The sequence below is a fragment of the Dermacentor variabilis genome, chromosome 2, assembly GCF_050947875.1.
Source record: "Dermacentor variabilis isolate Ectoservices chromosome 2, ASM5094787v1, whole genome shotgun sequence".
NCBI lineage: Eukaryota > Metazoa > Arthropoda > Arachnida > Ixodida > Ixodidae > Dermacentor > Dermacentor variabilis.
This window is the reverse complement of record NC_134569.1, coordinates 22364958-22382605: the sequence shown is the minus strand read 5'-3', so window position 1 is coordinate 22382605 and position 17648 is coordinate 22364958. Positions and strand designations below refer to the sequence as shown.

The 17648-nt window shown below is 48.3% G+C and overlaps 1 protein-coding gene across 3 annotated transcripts in view; it reads right to left on the bottom strand.

Moving 5' to 3' along the window:
• Nucleotides 1-13957: 13957 nt before the first annotated feature.
• LOC142571491 (techylectin-5A-like) overlaps nucleotides 13958-17648 on the bottom strand; it is a 59026-nt gene continuing 55335 nt past the window's right edge. For all 3 annotated transcript variants that reach the window (XM_075679891.1, XM_075679889.1, XM_075679890.1), the window contains exon 6: nucleotides 13958-14316. In XM_075679891.1, coding sequence (XP_075536006.1) covers nucleotides 14003-14316 — 314 coding nt within the window. In that variant the 3' untranslated portion in view covers nucleotides 13958-14002. The remainder of the gene's footprint in view (nucleotides 14317-17648) is intronic.

The window sequence follows — 17648 nt, the reverse complement described above, 5'->3', positions numbered from 1 at the left end:
AAATCCATACATGTTACATCAACCTGCCTGCCATTATTTATTGCATTTGCCATATCATGCACTGCTTCAACGAGCTGTGTGCTGGTTGACAGGCATCTTCAAAACGCATGTTGGTATTTCTTGAGAAAACAATTGCTGTCAAGAAACTCTACCATATGATTATAAATTATGTGTTCCGAAATCGTACAGGTTGTTGAAGTCAAAGATATAGGTCGGTAATTCGCAACGGTATCTTTTTTTCCTGCTTTAAGAATTGGTTTAATTTTGTCTGTTAACCAATCTTTCGGGAGTTCGCCTTCGTTAATTGACCGAGTAAACAAAATGTAAGGATATTTGGATACCCACTCTGCATATCTTTGAAGAATACGTTGGGAATGCTGTCTGGGCAAGGGTTTTTTTTTCACGTCTAGATTTAACAGGATGTTCAGGATACCATTCTATGTGATAATGAGGTTTGTTATAGGTGGCAAAGAGGCATTAAAATTGAGTAAGAAATTGTTATCGCTTGTGAGGACAGATTTGAAGTGCTCACTGAAAGCGTCACAAATAGTCGTGGGCTAATGAATTTGTTTAACCTGTATTTGAAACGTGTCGCGAACATCCGATTTAGCTCACAGCGCACGCCAGAACTTCTCAGGTGACGTTGCAATCAAATTCGGCAATGATTTCTTATAAAAATTTTGCTTGTCTTGGCCTACTTTACTTTTAAGTTGAGAGGATACTTCTAATATTTTTATTCATAACGCGGAATATTAGAGCAACGTTTCTTTTTCTTTATTCTTTTTAACTTCCTCTTCCACTTCAATGCCTCTCGAGAAATCCACGGGTTTTTAGCTGTTGTTTTCTTTGCGATAGTTGGCACAAAACGTGTAGTGCAGTCATTTACAATGTCCTTGAAACACTCCCACAGAGGGTGCTCATTAGATGAGCTGCAAGCAAAGTCATCGTAATGAAAAGCAAGTTTGTCTGAAATTGATATATCATCGGCCCTGCGAAAGTTACGGAACATAGAAATCTTACGGTTCGGATTCACAAAAACATCTAAAAGTTTGAGTAAAACAGCATGATGATCCGAGATTCCAGGTAGGACCTCCCAACGCCTATTTTTGCTTATGTTTCCACGAACAAGAAAGAGGTAAAGAACTGATTTAGTACTTCCTTGGTGGGCATTGCAGCAGCGCAGACGGCAACATGCTAAAAAATCTATTTTTCTTGGCGGTGCAGGTTGTGGCTGTCTTCCTCGGCAGCGTACATGTAAAATGTGACGACGTTCAAGCGTCAGTGGGCGGAAGCTTCGTTGCCGGTTCCGATCTCCCAGCACGGGCACGTGGAGAGTATCTCTTCTGGGATCATCGGTTTATCCCCTTAGCCACTGATACGGAAATCATGGTGACATCGGCCGTGGCGTCATCACACGTGGCTCGAGCTGCAGCTATAAAGCCAGCAACTAGACCATACATCGGCAGTGGGCATTGCAGCAGCGCAGACAGCAACATGCTAAAAATCTATTTTGCTTGGCGGTGCAGGTTAGTACTTCTCTACCAGACAACTGCTATCGAAGTGATAACCATTTTTTGCTGCTGCTTATGCCATGTCCTCTGCATATATATTATATTTGGAACTGTGTGATTTATTTGCCGTAGAATCTCTTGGCTTGTGGTGATGTTGAAGCGAATCCGAGACCCACTGAGAGCGAGCTTCAGCACACAATATTAGATGGCCAGAACAATATGCGATCTGCCATAGAGGAAATTAAATCATTTCAAACAGACATCGAAGAAAAAATTACGTCCCTAACGGGGAGAATCAATGGTATGGAAAAATAGCTCAGCAGCTTAACGTGCTTGGACAAAAATATTTCTGATATAGAAGCAACCGTGTCTTCCTCTGACAAACTGACAGCATTAGTGGATAAGGTAGGCAAACTTGAAACCAGAGGCTGCTGGAAGAACTTGATTGCCTATGGCATAAAAGAAACCGCTACTGAGACTGCCGAACCACTAGAAAGAAAACTGAAGGATGAGGTATTTGAAAAGAATATGGGTATAACTGTTAGCGGGACAGAAAGAGTGCGAAGACTAGGCCCCAAGGTTGAAAAACAAGCTTGTCCTGTCATCATAAAATTTTTTGATTACCGGGAAAAAACAATGTTGCTAAAGAATGGTTATAAACTTAAAAAGAACAGTGACCTTTCTGTGTGTGAAGATTTTTGGAAAGGGTACGAGAAATACGGAGGAAACTATGGATAAGCGCTAGCACAGAAAAAGAAAAGGGTCCGAAGGTAAAGTTGTTGTACGATAAATTGAGCATTGATGGTACTGTGTACAGTTGGGATGCGGATAAAGAATCCCGTTACTGCCTCGACAAGGAAAAAGGGAAATAACACAGAAAGGGCAAACACCATGAACTCGTAATTCTAAACATTAATGGTCGCAGTGTCGTCAATAACTCAACATAAATTGAGCTGCTTCTGATGACACATGACCCTGACATAACCATTCTCATGGAAACCTGGCTGGCAGCTGCAGTTAATTATGACAAATTCGTTCCGCCTGGGTACAGCATGTTTAGAAAAGAACGTGACACAATTCAAAAGTCATTAAGTGTGCTTCGAATGCCGGACGTGTCCAATGTTGAATGCATCTTTTGTAGGGTTTACTGCGGCAACATTAAATATCTATTGGGGGCCATGTACAGACCTCCTTCGTCTCCAGTAGTTCGCATGGTAGGTCTAAAGGGCTATATGCGCTCACACATAAAGTCACGTGATCGGCTAATTTTAACGGGCGACTTCAATCTACCCAACATTGACTGGATGAATATGTCTCATGATCACAGTAATGTATCAGCTTCTGAATTAATAACTATTGCCTTTGAGTTCGATTTATGCCAATTAGTGGATAATTATACTAGGGCCTAAGGTAATGAAACCTCTATTTGAACATTTCTTGTTGGCAGGCCCAAAACGTTGCTTAGGCTAAACGCAGCGCCCGTTGACAGCTGAACATATGCTACAATAGATCCGAAGGCCAACAACGTAGCCACATCGCGCAGTGCAGCTAGACTAAAGATTGGTAAAAAAAAAACAAATTCGTCCTGTGTTATCCCCTCCCCCCCCCCCCCCCCCCCATGTACGCTGACCTTAATAAAGTTTCGAATATACGTTCTCCTTCGCACTCTGATTATCTGTGCCAAGCGATATGACTGCAAGTCATTTAGCTTTCCTGAAAATGAATTTTAAATATTATTTGCGTGTTCCCGATTCAGGACGACGAATGTATGACTTTTTGCCGGCCACCATGGGTTTGTGACGTCAGAGTCTACACCATCACTTCGCCCAGGAACGACGGCGCTGGCGTCTTTTTCTGCGAGACGATAGCCGACAATCATCATTTTGACAGACCTGATGACCGGTGCTTCTATTCGTGTTGCCGCAGCACAATGCGTTGAGCTTGGGCCTCGTCAGCTACCTCGCGCGTTGGCGGTGCGTCAAAAGGAAAATGTCAATCCTTCAGCACTCGTACAGTCGCTGAAATGACCACTGTCTAGTTACAGTAAGCTAGAAAAACTCGCCGTGTGGCCAGAAGACATCGTCAGCTTCAATTTTCTGGCGTTAACACCACGTGCACTGCGTGTTTACATTGAGGAAGTGTAGGGTCTTACGTCATCGACTCATCGTGGACGTCCCACGAAGCAGCTAACCATTTCGGTTTCCGTTTCGCTACCTCGTTAATTGGTTATTTAATATTATTTATGAGCTTCTAAACAAACTGAAAAACCCTACCACTACCGGTGACACGACTGTAAATGGTATTTGAGTATAAGAATATTCTAATACGGTTAAAAAAACAACACCGGAGTTGCCTTTAAAAGCACCCTAAAAACAAGTTGGACATACAATAATAATTTAACAATGTTAGAAATATTGTTACGTAGGAAGACGCAGATCAAAAGCTATATACAAGCATATTTACAAAGAAATACGCCGCGCTTGGCCAAGAGGCAACAGCCCGCGCTAGCCTCTAATCGTCGTCGTCGTCTTCACACTGCTCGCCTCTTCGTCATCGCAAATACTGTTCCGTAGCACTACCCCCGGCGGCAAAAGCACCGTCCCGGAGCGACTAAAGACCCCACTCGGAAGCGGTGTAGTAGGCCTTGAGCCTACTGACGTGCACGACATCACTAGATGCCAGAGTAGAGGACGAGGTTGAACTCGCAGGAGTATTTTCGTACGTCACAGGCGTCACCTGGCGCAGCACGTGGTAGGGCCCTGTGTATCGCGAAAGGAGCGTCTCTGAAAGTCCGACGTGATGAGAGGGCGACCACAGGAGCACGAACGCACCAGGCATACACTCTACGTCACGGTGGCGGGCGTTGTACTGACGCTGCTGAGTGGTTTGTGAGGCCGTCAGTCGAGTACGGGCAAGTTAGCGTGCATGGTCGGCGAGGGCGATGGCGTCGGCGCATACTCGCTTGTTGAGATCGCAGCAGCAGGAAGTGCCTTGTCTAGGGGCAAGGTCGGTTCGCGACCGTACAGTAGATAAAACGGAGAAAATCCGGCGGTGTCGTGCTGGGAAGAATTATACGCAAATCCGACGTAAGGCAGGGAAATGTCCCAGTCGTGGTGGTCCTTGGAAACGTACTTGGACAGCATATCGGTAAGAGTATACGGTTTAACCGCTCTGTCAGGCCATTGGTTTGAGGATGGTATCAGGTAGTCAGCTTGTGTTGAATGGAGCAGGAACGCACAATGTCGGCGATAACTTTCGAGAGGAAGTTATGACCACGGTCAGTAAGCAGCTGTCGCGGGGCGCCATGAAACAAGATAATGTCACGCCAGAAAAAGTCCGCGACGTCAGTGGCGCAACTGGTAGGGAGAGCCCGAGTGATAGCGTATCGGGTGGCGTAATCATTTGCGACGGCTACCCATTTGTTTCCAGAGGATGACGTGGGAAAGGGACCGAGGAGGCCCAATTCAACACGAAAGAACGGTTCCACAGGGACGGTGATCGGCTGGAGATGACCGGCAGGTAGCACCTGAGGTGTTTTCCGACGCTGGCAGGGATCACAGGCAGCAACATAGCGTCGGACGGAGCGTGCGAGGCCAATAGAAGCGGTGGCGGACGCGGTCGTACGTGCGGGTTACGCCAAGATGTCCTGCAGTGGGTGCGTCATGCATCTCAAAGAGCACAGTCTGTCGTAGATGTTTTGGCACGACAAGAAGAAGATCAGATCCATCAGGGAGGAAATTCCTTCGGTAGAGAATGCCGCCCTTGAGGACATATCGGCGAACGGATGCGTTGGTAGGTGTAGAGCGCAGACGCTCGATGAGAGCTCGCAGCGATAGGTCTCAGTACTGCTCATGGGCGATGTTAGCGAAGGCAGACACAGAGAAAATGTCATTGGCGGTACTACTGTCGGCGTTGTCAGGCTCGCCTACCGGGTAGCGAGACAGGCAGTCAGCGTCCTTGTGTAGTCGTCCAGATTTGTAGGTGACAGAATACGAATATTGTTGGAGGCGTAAGGCCCAGCGACCAAGTCTTCCTGTAGGACCTTTCAGTGAGCATAACCAGCAAAGCGCGTGATAGTCTGTGACAACGGAAAAGGGTCGGCCATATAAGTATGGGCGGAGCTTCGCAACCGCCCAATCTGGGGCCAGACACTCACGCTCAGTGATGGAATAGTTGGGCGCCGCAGTTGAGAGGAGCCTGCTGGCGTAAGCGATAACACGTTCGTGGCCGCGCTGGCGTTGTGCCAGTACTGTGCAAATTCCGTGACCGATGGCATCAGTACGGACTTCGGTAGGCGCAGAAGGATCGAAATGGGCCAGAACAGGAGGCGTTGTGAGAATTGTCAATGAGATGCGAGAATGCAGAGGCCTAAATATCGCCCCACTGGAAAGGGGCGTCTTTTTTTCAAAAGCTCGGTTAGTGGTCGTGCTATGGCCGCGAAATTTTTCACGAAATGACGGAAGTACGAACAACCGCCGATGAAGCTGCGCAAATCATTGACACACTTCGGAACAGGGAAGTGCGTAACAGCATGGATCTTTCCTGGGTCCGGCTGCACTCCATTCGCCTCAACGAGATGTCCAAGGACGGTAATCTGGCGACGGCCGAATTGGCACTACGATGCGTTGAGTTGCAGACCGGATCGACGAAAAACGCACAGGACTGCCGAGAGGCGCTCGAGGTGCGTAGCGAACGTTGGGGAGAATACTATAACGTCGTTCAAGTAGCACAAGCACGTGGACCATTTGAAACCGTGAAGAAGGGAGTCCATCATGCGTTCAAAAGCGGCAGGGGTGTTGCATAGACCGAACGGCATCACTTTGAATCGATAAAGACCGTAGGGTGTTACAAAAGCAGTTTTTTCGCGGTCGAGATCGTCCACGGCAACCTGCCAGTAGCCGGAGCGAAGGTCAATAGAGGATAAATAGCGAACACCGTGGAGGCAGTCAAGGGTGCCATCAATTCGAGGTAGGGGATACATGTCCTTTTTGGTAACCCTGTTAAGGTGCTGATAATCCACGCAATAGCGCCATGAGCCATCCTTATTTTTTACCAGTACAACAGGTGACGCCCATGGACTACATGACGGTTCAATAATGTTCTTGGCAAGCATTTTGCGAACTTCGGCGTGAAAAACTTTACACTGAGCCGGTGACATTCGATACGGGCGGCAATGAATAGGAGGTGCATCGCCGGTATTATAGCGGTGTTTAATAGCTGTAGTTTGGGCCAAAGGACGGTCGTTAAAGTAAAAAAATATCGTGGTAGGAAAATAGAACGCGGTAGAGCTCGCGAGCGTGCTCGGACGGCATGTCGGGCGCAATCATTTTCTGTAAGTCGGCGATGGTACAAGTTGCCGACTGCGATGGTAGAGGAGGCTCGACTGAATTGTCGTCTACTGCAATAGATGCTACTGAGTGATCCTCGAATGAGCAAAGCTGGGCCAGAGACATCCCGCGTGGCAGCACTTGTGTCGTCAAGCTAAAATTGACTACTGGCAGGCAGACGCAATTCGCCGTAATAGATAAAACTGTATGAGGTACTGTGATCCCGTGTGTAAGGAGGACGTCTTGCATAGGAGCCGCGATGTAGTGACCGTCGGGAACTGGTGGGGTAGAGACTAATTCAACGTAAGTCAGTGCCGAAGTTGGCAAGAGAACAAAGTCGACGGGACTGAGGCGACTGGGGTGTAGTTCAGCGGGATCCAGAACAGGCAGGTCAGGGCGGAGAGTACTGGCGGAACAATCGATGAGGGCAGAATGTGCGGAGAGGAAGTCTAAGCCGAGGATGATGTCGTGGGGACAGTAGGCGATGACTGTGAATAGCACGATAGTGGAGCGATCGGCGAAGGAGACGCGGGCGGCACACATACCAATTACGGGGGCTATTCCGCCATCGGCGACACGGAGAACAGGCGTCGTGGCGGGCGTGATTATTTTCTTCAGCCGGTTACGAAGGTCAGCGCTCATTACCGACAAATGCGCCCCAGTGTCTATAAGAGCAGACACAAAAACACCGTCGACTTGGACGTCAAGAAGGTTCAGATGAGTGGGCAACGTCAGTAGAGGATTTGGCGGCGTAGGGAGCAATGCAGCGTCACCTCGGGGCGCTACATCATGTAGTTTTCCGGCTGGAAGCGGCGTCCCAAGGGAGTCGGCGAATAGGAGCGACGGGGCTGGGAAGAGTGAGATTGTCGTCGTTGGGACGAAGGCGAACGATAATGGTTCGGCGCAGGAGAATCAGTGGCAGCAATATCGGAGTGTGCGGCATAGGGACGAGAAGGGCCATCTGGGGGGGGGGGGGCGAGAGTAGGCAGTATAAGTAGACCTGTTCGGGGAACTCCAGCCACTGCGACAGTGACGAGAAATGTGCCTGACTCGATGGCAGTGAAAACAAATGTGCTTGTCGTCAGCAGTGCGCCATTCAGATGGGTTGCGGAAACGTGGTGGGCAAGAAGATGCGGGACGGGGCGGAATCGAAGAATCCGGGTAGGTATCAGGGCGATGGACCGAGCAGACGGTGCGAAGACCCATGTTTGCGAACTCCTGGTGGACAACTGCCTGGATAAGGGAAGCCGTGACTGCAGGTGCGTTTGAGGGGCTGGGGTCGAAGGCAGCCGGATAGGCGGCCTCAATCTCACGCCGGACGATCCTCGTAACATCGCCAGTGTTGTTGGGACGAGGAGCGTCGGCACAGGAAGTTCTCGCTGGCGTGTTGGGCAGACGGGCAAACTGCTGGTCGGTACGTTGTCTTTTAGCGAGTTCTAGGCGGCGGCACTCTTTTATAACTGACGTCTGCACACGGCCGGAAAGCGCCTTCTGCGCGACAGGTTGGTGACCGTAGGGGTTGCCGAACAAGTTTCGGAGCTTTTGCTTAAGCGCATCCCAACTGGTGAGCTCATCTTCGTGCGTCCGTAACCGAACTCGAGGTGTGCCACCGAGGTAAAAGAATACGTTGGCGAGCATGATAGTAGGGTCTCACCGGTTATTGCGGCTGACGTGTACGTACAGGCTGATCCAGTCCTCGACGTCTTCCCCATCTTTGCCTGAGAATATGCCAGGATCACTGGGAGCGGGGAGAGTGATGTAGCTGGTCGAAGTGGCAGCAGGTGTCGAAGCCGGCGGAGTCGAGTTGTCGTCGCCGGGACCCATGAAGGAAGGCTCGACGTACCATCCACTGCGAAGCTTCGTGACGAGGTACAGGGAACGTCCACCTCCACCAGATATGATACGTAGGAAAACGCAGATCAAAAGCTATATACAAGTATATTTACAAAGAAATACGTCGCACTTGGCCAGGAGGCTACAGCACGCGCTAGCCTCTAATGGTCGTCGTCGTCTTCACACTGCTCGCCTCTTCGTCAACGCAAATACTGTTCCGTAGCAATGTATATCATTTTTATTCCTTTTAGTACCATGGCTATACGATTAGTGTTGAATTAGGCTTCAAAATTTAGCACCCGCATAATCATAGAAATAGAGCCTCTTCTCTTGAAGACCTCTTTCTTTCAGAGACAGTGGGACGGACGTTTGCGTTTCTGCAAGCATTTCCAACATCTTCGCGTCTTTTATTGCGAATTCTTTAGTTACTTTAATGTTACATTGTTTTTGTCACCATAGGGGTAGCCTCCGTGTCGTACCTGTATTCGCGCCGCAGCCGGTTGTGAGCAGGTGCTTAGCTGTGACGTCACACGTTCTCTCCTCTCGTGTGCACCAGAGTGTGTGTAATCCTTAACATTGTGCATTGTAAGCTGTATGTTGTTAGGGTGCCTTTACTTGACAAGAGGATTGAAGCGGGGGAGCCTCACTCAAGCTGTCGTTCATTGAAGATAAATAGCGTGTCCGATGGTGGAATATGAACCAGGGTTCTCAACATGACAGAATGACAACTTTACCGCACTCCCTCGCACGTGTAAGCTAGCGGTTTGAGACGGTTGGCGCATGCGTCAAGTCACGTAGCAACAGATTGCTTGCCTCATGCTAGAACTTGCCAGTTTTCCCGGTCTTGCCCTGTGGCAGCAACGTGTTGTGTGACATCGCACGATCTTCGGGATCGGCTCAGTGCCCTAGCTTTGGGCTCGGCCCGAGGTCCGAGCGGATCATTCTTACATTTCATCACGGGAGTACAATAAACCCGTCGTCAAGCCATCGTCGTTGTCGTCGTCATGCCATTGTCGCCTCACACACCCTCACTTGACACGAACAGCTGCTCGCCCGACACAGAATTGTGGTACCACATTGAGTAGCGGCAAATCAAGCTCTATGGATAACCAGTTGCCTGCGAAATGCTTGGCATAATAATATTTCCCACAATGTGTGAGGTCGGATTACATATTTTTTTTTCTTTCAGGGAAGCGATAGGATAAAAGGTATGACTGTCTAGCAGATTAGCTCCCTCCATTACGGGAACACGTCCTACGTGCAACGAATGGAAGGAAAGTTGCATTTGTCGCCACTTTCTTCTGGTACTTCACATTGAAATACCTATACACAAAGTTGCATAATATACAGAAATGACCATGGCTTCCTTTTTCAACACTGACTTTTTCTTCTCTTTCTTTTATATTCTTTGTTTCTTTGTGCACGGCCTGACGAACATTGTGTGTTGGGCAGAGTGTAGATATACTTTAGCCAAACGTAATCCACGTTTCATAAAAAAATAACCTTCAATTTGCCTGACGCTGCATCGTTAACGTAGCCACATTTGAACTCCGAACGTCAGTCCGTTTTGTATAGCTTTATTAACTTAGGTGCAGCGTAGCATTAGCCTAGAAGAATAGCATGGTTGGTGAACTTCAATAAATTTTTCTAGTGAACTAGTTGGGGATGAATTTTTCGTACCAGTGTTAACAGCACATATCCGCGCGGTAAAATATAGATAAATAAATACCAAGGAGGGACAACAGAGGGTGTTGACTCCCAAGTAACAGTTCGTACTGAGGGCAGAACGCCAGTTTATGCTAAGGACTAAATACGATATGGCAAACAGGAAAGGAAGGAGATGGTTGGCGTCACTGCGTATTATGTCTGCAGAGTCGGTCGATGTTCAGGTCTTATCAAAGCCCGCCAATATATATGTACTCAATGTAGGTGAAGGCACGTGCGCGCACATTCCGTTTGTCTTTACAGCCGAGTTCCAGCGGCGTATTCCATCAGGGAAGACGCCAGTCTATTCAATTTTCGCCCAGTCCAGTTGTGGTTTGTCAGTGAGGGCATTCCCTCTTCGCTTAGAAGAACATTGCTTTTGCAGCGTTCCTTTCCATCCCTTGTGGGAGTTTCACCTGCGCTGTGTGCTCAACGAAGGCACTTTTGGGCTCCGGTGTGAGCGAACACAGTGATGCCTTAGGCAGATTAATGGGCGCAGGTGACATCTGGTCAGCGGTCTTTATCATGTAGGAACAGTGGAGTAACGAAAGGTGGTGGACGTGGGTCCTCATAGCTGTACGCGTTCGGTGAAGGCTAGTTGGGTGGTCTCGCTTCTAATTTCGCCACAACATTTTTGTTGTCGTGCTTCTTTGTAGTACGCTCGCGCTCTTTCTTCTTTTGTTTGCGACGTACATAATCCCGATAAAACGTTGGGGAACCACTGGGTGCCGTGAAAAACAACAACAACAAAGACAATAAGGACAACGACAACGACAGCTTCAATAAAGATTCCTTTAAGCATGAGGTCGCGGGATCAAATCCAGATTGCGGCGGCCACATTTGAATTGAGGCGAAATGCAAAAAACGCCCGTATACGAAGCATTGGGTGCACGCTAAAGAAACCCAAGTGGTCCAAATTAATCCGGAGACCCAACTGCGGCGTGCTCATATCATATCGTGGTTCTGGTAGTAGAACCAATATAGTAGTTTGTGAAAACTATACATACATATATGCATGGATACATACATGCATGTATGTTTTTATAGATGCATAAAGTGATGTTAAAGTCCTGACCCTTGAAAAAAAAATGCAGTGTAAGGTAAGCGCAGCTCGTTGAGTGTCGGCACAGCTCTCGCTTCAAGAAAAATATTTTATGGGGCTCTTGCATTGCCCACAGGGCGCTGCGAAAATGGCGCTAAAAAGCGCCCTCTGTCCTGATCTGGGTAGTACCAAGCTCGGTCGTCTGCTTCGGAAGGCATGTTTACAATATGGACCCGCCAATTTCGTTTGTGTTGTACCACGGCTTGCAGCGAATATCGGGCGCCGAAGATTTTTTCAGAGGTGGCACGCTGCGTAATGGCAAGAAATTATGAAACGCCGAATACGTGTACGCCGTTCAAGAAATAAGCGGCGAAGTTTTAGCGCGGTGTCAATCGCAAGTGAAGCGAGTCGCGTACAAAGTTGAACTTCAGGTAAAGTTTGCACGCTGCTAGATTCAGGCGCACAAACGCGAGAAAATGCTTGCTATAAATGAATTCGCAGAAGCGATAAGCAGACGTCATGTGTACGAAACTGCTCGAGTACACGACGGTACGCGCCGCGACGGCAGCGGTCTTTCGACATGCCGCGAAATGGCGGGCCTCCTGCAACCTTTGTTGACTGCATGCCGCTAGACAAGTAGTTATGCCTGCGCTGTAGTAGCGCCTATCTGTCCCTTTGGCAACTGATAAATAACTGATGCAATGCATATGAGCTCGCAGTAACGTACGTGCGAATCGCGCCGCAGCACGAGCTCGTGCGCTGCTCGCTTGATGTAGCTTTTAATGATAGCGCTCGAACATCGATGTGCTGCAATCAATACTACCTTGCTGCGCTGCCTCAACGTGCTGGCTTGAGGTCAAGGATGATAACATTTAGCTCTATAACCTGTGCTGCTCGTAGTGGGGTAGTGCATTGTCACCGAATCATCCCGACCATTTGTGCTTATTTGCACACAGCTGGTCACTTCACCACTTCGCACCGGTCGAATTGTTAATTGTCGCTGTGGCCGGGTCTCGAATCGGGAATCACCAGCCATGCCTGCTGCTATGTCGGTCTGCCATCGGGACTGTAGGTGCAAAAGACCGAATTTTAGGACGCAGATGATCAAGCAAGCTTCAAGACAGGCGAAGCAGTCAGCATGGCGCAAAATTTCGCTTGCCCAGCGCGATTAACTGCAGCTATCCAGCACGTACGACGCTCCGCTTCGTGAGGCCTTGAAGGAAAACGGTAGAATCTGATGTTGGGATTCAGGCCTTTTTGTTTATGGCAGCCCACGATGCAGAAGTAACGGCGGTGACGCTTTTTCGAGGCTGAGCTAGGTCTCTCCGGAACGGCGTCGCCGACCCTTCTGCTTCCAGCATTACATCTCACAGAGAGTCCGTTTTCGTTAAACTATAGGCTGCGGCGAGCTCGCAGCGTGGTCGGCGTGGTCTGTGAGAAGTGACGAGCTTTTTCACACTCGCAACATGGCAGAAAAAAGCGCGAATTGAAGCAAAACTCGGGCTATAAACGTGCTTCGCCACAGCCAGGGCTCAATACTACCCAAGCCAGTGCTACCCAGATAACGTTTCGCGCGCCGCCACCAGGCGCCGCTACTATACCTCAACTCCAGCGCAAGACGCCGTGGAGAAGTCTGCCGTGGAGAAGCACAACTGTGATTAGTGGCGGTTAATGATAGTCCGAGGCGCCGCCGAGGAAGTCTAGCCGCTTGTGTTTGGTGGGCATCTGCCTCTGAGGGTGAAAAAGTAGTCTCTTGCAAGAAGTGCCCAAAAGTCCCTCTCATGGACACGCGCCATTCGTCAAAGACGCAACAAAAGCAATATGTGATACTCATAACTTTGCATAGGCGTACACTGTCACTGGCTGAGCAGAAATGTAACGCAAGTGGTCACCTTACACAACCAAATCATGTTCTGATCAAAGTGAGAGCATTGATTCAGCCATCATTAGGAAGTGGAAATTTTTTGTTAACGTGGTTATGGTCTGCTCACCAATACTTTTACACCCGCCAAAGATGTACAACAATCATGTTCAAGAGGATTGGTTGAATACTCGGTAAGTTTGTGTAGTTTACTAAAATTATCTTTAACGACGCGAAAAAGAGAGAATGCTCTTGTGTGTCTTTTTTGTGTCGTGTTGGCTGTGCACTGTCTGTGTCTGTTGCGCCGTTAAGCACAATGTATAGTAAACAAAAATCACCATTCCTTATTTTTTTAGTAGTATTGGTTAGATGATGTCAGCCAGGTGGCGTCAGTACAGACGAACCGCACTTAAGTGATTCGCTAATAGCTTTCGATCGTGGTACACACTAATAATAATAATAATATTTGGGGTTTAACGTGTCAAAACCACTTTCTGATTATGAGGCACGCCGTAGTGGAGGACTCCGGAAATTTTGACCACCTGGGGTTCTTTAACGTGCACCTAAATCTAAGCACACGGGTGTTTTCGCATTTCGCCCCCACCGAAATGCGGCCGCCGTGGCCGGGATTCGATCCCGCGATCTCGTGCTCAGCAGCCCAACACCATAGCCACTGAGCAACCACGGCGGGTGTGGTACACACTACCACGCACCACGCCTTCGATTATGAAGAAGGTGCAGTGACTGTCACACTGATTCTTCGGTCTAAGAGGAAACCTGCTGGTCGGATCATCATGAAAGCGCTGGGGTACGAGTAGTACTGTACGCCGGGGGCGCCGACACCGCGAGCGCTCCACTCGATGCCGTCGGCGTAGCTGTCGTGGTGGCCGTTTAGGTTCAGGCCGTTCAGGTTGGACCCGTGGCACGCGCTGTACCACCAGGCACCACGGAATGTGACTGCACAGTTCTGCGGCCACACGTCGTTATCACGGTCGAAAGTGGAGAATTTCTGGCCATTCACGTTGAAGGCATCCCATCCTGAGTGACAGGAAAAGAAAAAAAGACAGCTGATTAGACTAAAATTGCTTGCCAAATCTTGGCAGTGTCGCAACAAAATTCAAACATGAAAATTAAATTCTGGTGTATTACGTGCCGATACCTCGATTTGGTCGTGAGGCCCGCTGTAGTGAGGGACTCTGGATTAGTTCTTACCACCTGGGGTCCTTTAGCGTGCACCCAGTGCATGGTACACGGTTATTTTTGCATTTGACCCCCACCGATATGCGGCCGCCGCTGCCAGATTCGACACCACTCCCTAGCGCTTAGTAGCGCAATGCCAAGCCATTACGCCATGGTTGTATTGCGCTTAGTGTTAGGCTGACGGAACTAATGGACGAGCATAAAAGAACAAAACGTGGACGTACGTCGGGCAAACTACCAACTCGTTGAATACCGTTAACGAACACGCTCATATACAAGGTGATGTAGGGGGGGGGGGAGAGGTTGAGATATAAAAAGATAATGTGACGACATGTGACGAGAAAAGCAGAGCGAACCAGTTAGCGTAAACGCTGTTATCAGCATCTTCAAGAAAGCGCATGAAGATCTAGAACTAACGCACGAGACTCCTACCGAAGCTGAAGGGCGGTTGCAGTACCTTGACGTAAAAATAAGGCTCAGCGGCTCCCACACGTGCTGCTGCTACAAAACTAGAGGAGAGAAAGAAACCCAGCGGTATGACTCTTGCCATTCAAAAAATAAAAAAAGAGGCATCACCAATGCTTGCATCAGCCAAGCAGTTGGAAAATCATGCTGTCATACTGGGGAGGAGAGTACTGACTTGCAAGCAAGCCGCTTAAAGAACAGTGGGTTCCCCAAAAGCATGGTGATGCATATATGTGAAAACGTGTTGCCGGAAATCAGGGCGAACAGAAAAGGGCAAAAATCACCGAAAAAAAATAAATTGGAGAAACGCGTGGCATTGCCTTATATGCATGCACTGTCACATAGAATAAAAAAGACAGCCCAACGCCATGACGTTCAAGCACGGTTCTCCGCTCCGCAAAAACTAGAAGGCATGAGCAAGAGTGTGAACGCAGAATCCAAAGAAGAAAACAAAAACAAAAGTGCAATGACAGTGCATTTTTACCTCAAATTTGACAGCGCATATCTCGTAAATGGTGTCATCCACACATTCTTTTTTCGAGTGGGTGTGCCTTGCAGTCTCATCCGCTAGAATTTCTAAAAGCTACATTCTGTCAGACTAAGCACGTGAAAAAGTACGTGGAATGCGCTAGTTGAGTGGTTTTCCCAATCACACTAGATTGCCAGAAAGTGTACATTGGGCAAATCAGGCGCTGTTTAAACAACAGATTACGGGACCACAAATACACGTGCCAGATCCTGACAGCACCTAGCAACTTGATTGCGCACTATAGATAGTGTGCAAATGCTCTCCACTATTGCAATGCACCATAGTCATTGGCACATCAAAAACAAAAACGGAGCGAGAAATACGGGAAGCACTTCCGATAGCAAACGTAAAAAAAGAAGTGCGTAAGCACTCCGTTCGTCATGCTCATCGAAGCTCAGGTCGAGTTTGCCAAGGTGAGGGGGTGCAAGTGAACGCTGTTTTTCTGGCCCACCGCATCAACACACATCGTCACCTTGTCATATCTTCTTATATCTCAACACCCCCTCCCAACACAAACACGCACAGAAACACACACACACACACACACACACACACACACACACACACACACACACACACACACACACACACACACACACACACACACACACACACACACACACACACACACACACACACACACACACACACACACACATCATCTTGTCTATAAGCGTGTTCTTTAACAGTATTAAACGAGTTGGTAGTTAGCGCCACGTACGTCCACGTTTCGTTCCTTTACGTGCGTCCATTAGTTCCTCCGTCAGTGTAACACTAAGCGCAATATAATCATGAACGTCCACTAACCATCCCCGTTTGTCATATTTTGCAGAATACACTTTGTTGTTGGAAACTCGACAGGAAGTGACACGAGAAATCTTCGGTAACAAAAGGAACAATTAACTATATTCACAGCATCAATACAAAAACGTCTTCTTTTCTCCGTCTCTTGGTCCTATCTGGTCGTCGGTCCGGGCCGCCGTGCCTCCGTTCGAGTTGGGGAGACGGTTTCCTCCTCGTTTGCGGCTTTTCTTTCTTCGGGCCCCGCTTCGTTCCTGGGGTTGTTCTCGCGTCTTTTCTCGAAGACGGTCCCAGTTTCTTTTCGTTCCTGTATTTTTCTACATCCCCCTCCCCCCCCCCCCCCCCCCCCAAATGAGCGTCGCTCATTTTAGGTTAGTCTCCAGCGGGTACAGAAGCTGTACTGGTCGCCGATGGAACTTCCCGGAGGACAACTTGACGACGCAGGACCGCACAGCTCCGTCGCGCCCTTTGAACAACTCAGCAGTGCGGCCAATTTTCCACATATGTGGGGGTGAGTGGCCTTCCCGCAAGATGGTCAGGTCGCCAGTCTTGAGGGCGTTGGTTTTACTAGATGACATGCAATGCGCGGACCGCTGATGTAAAAGATATTCTCTTCACCACCGTTTCCAAAAGGCATCTGTTAGTGATCGAAGGTACCTCGAACATCAACCAATGTCGGTTCTTGTGGCAGAATGGATAGCTACGGCTCTTGCTTCCGGCAAACACATCACTGATTCCCTGTCAACAGGTGAGATGGAGTCAGAATTTATTCTTCACCAGGCTCTCGTCCATCATATACGCCAGTGGACGCGAGTTGATGGTAACTTCTATGTCAGAAAGTACTGTAAGAAGTTCTTCAAAAGTAAGGCTTTAGCGGCCCAGAATATTCCGCAAGGAAACTTTGACGGCTCTCACCATCCGTTCCCACCAACCGCCCCACAAGGTGCCATTTTCTATGGTGAATTTCCAGATAATTCGCTGCAAACTGCATTAGTCCTGGGCTTCGTGACTTCGTAGGATGTTCAACAGCCTCTGGATATTATTTATTTATGAATACTGCAGCCTTGATCACAAGACCATCGCAGGTGGGTATATATATTTGTACAATTACATATTGAGACAGAAATGAAATACATTCAGGCAAAGGCTCCAATAGCATGTACACATAGCAGAAACTGGTTCACCAATGTCATCACGTGCAAGACCGTAACAGAATATTAACTTCGATAAAGGATTTAAAAGCACCGAATACACGCACACAAAAAATCACTAATCACTGAATATGCGCCTCAAACACTAACAATGAATTCTGACTTACTATACTGTCGGCAAGTTTGTTCTAGTAGGCTATGGTTCTAGGAAAATAGGAATATTT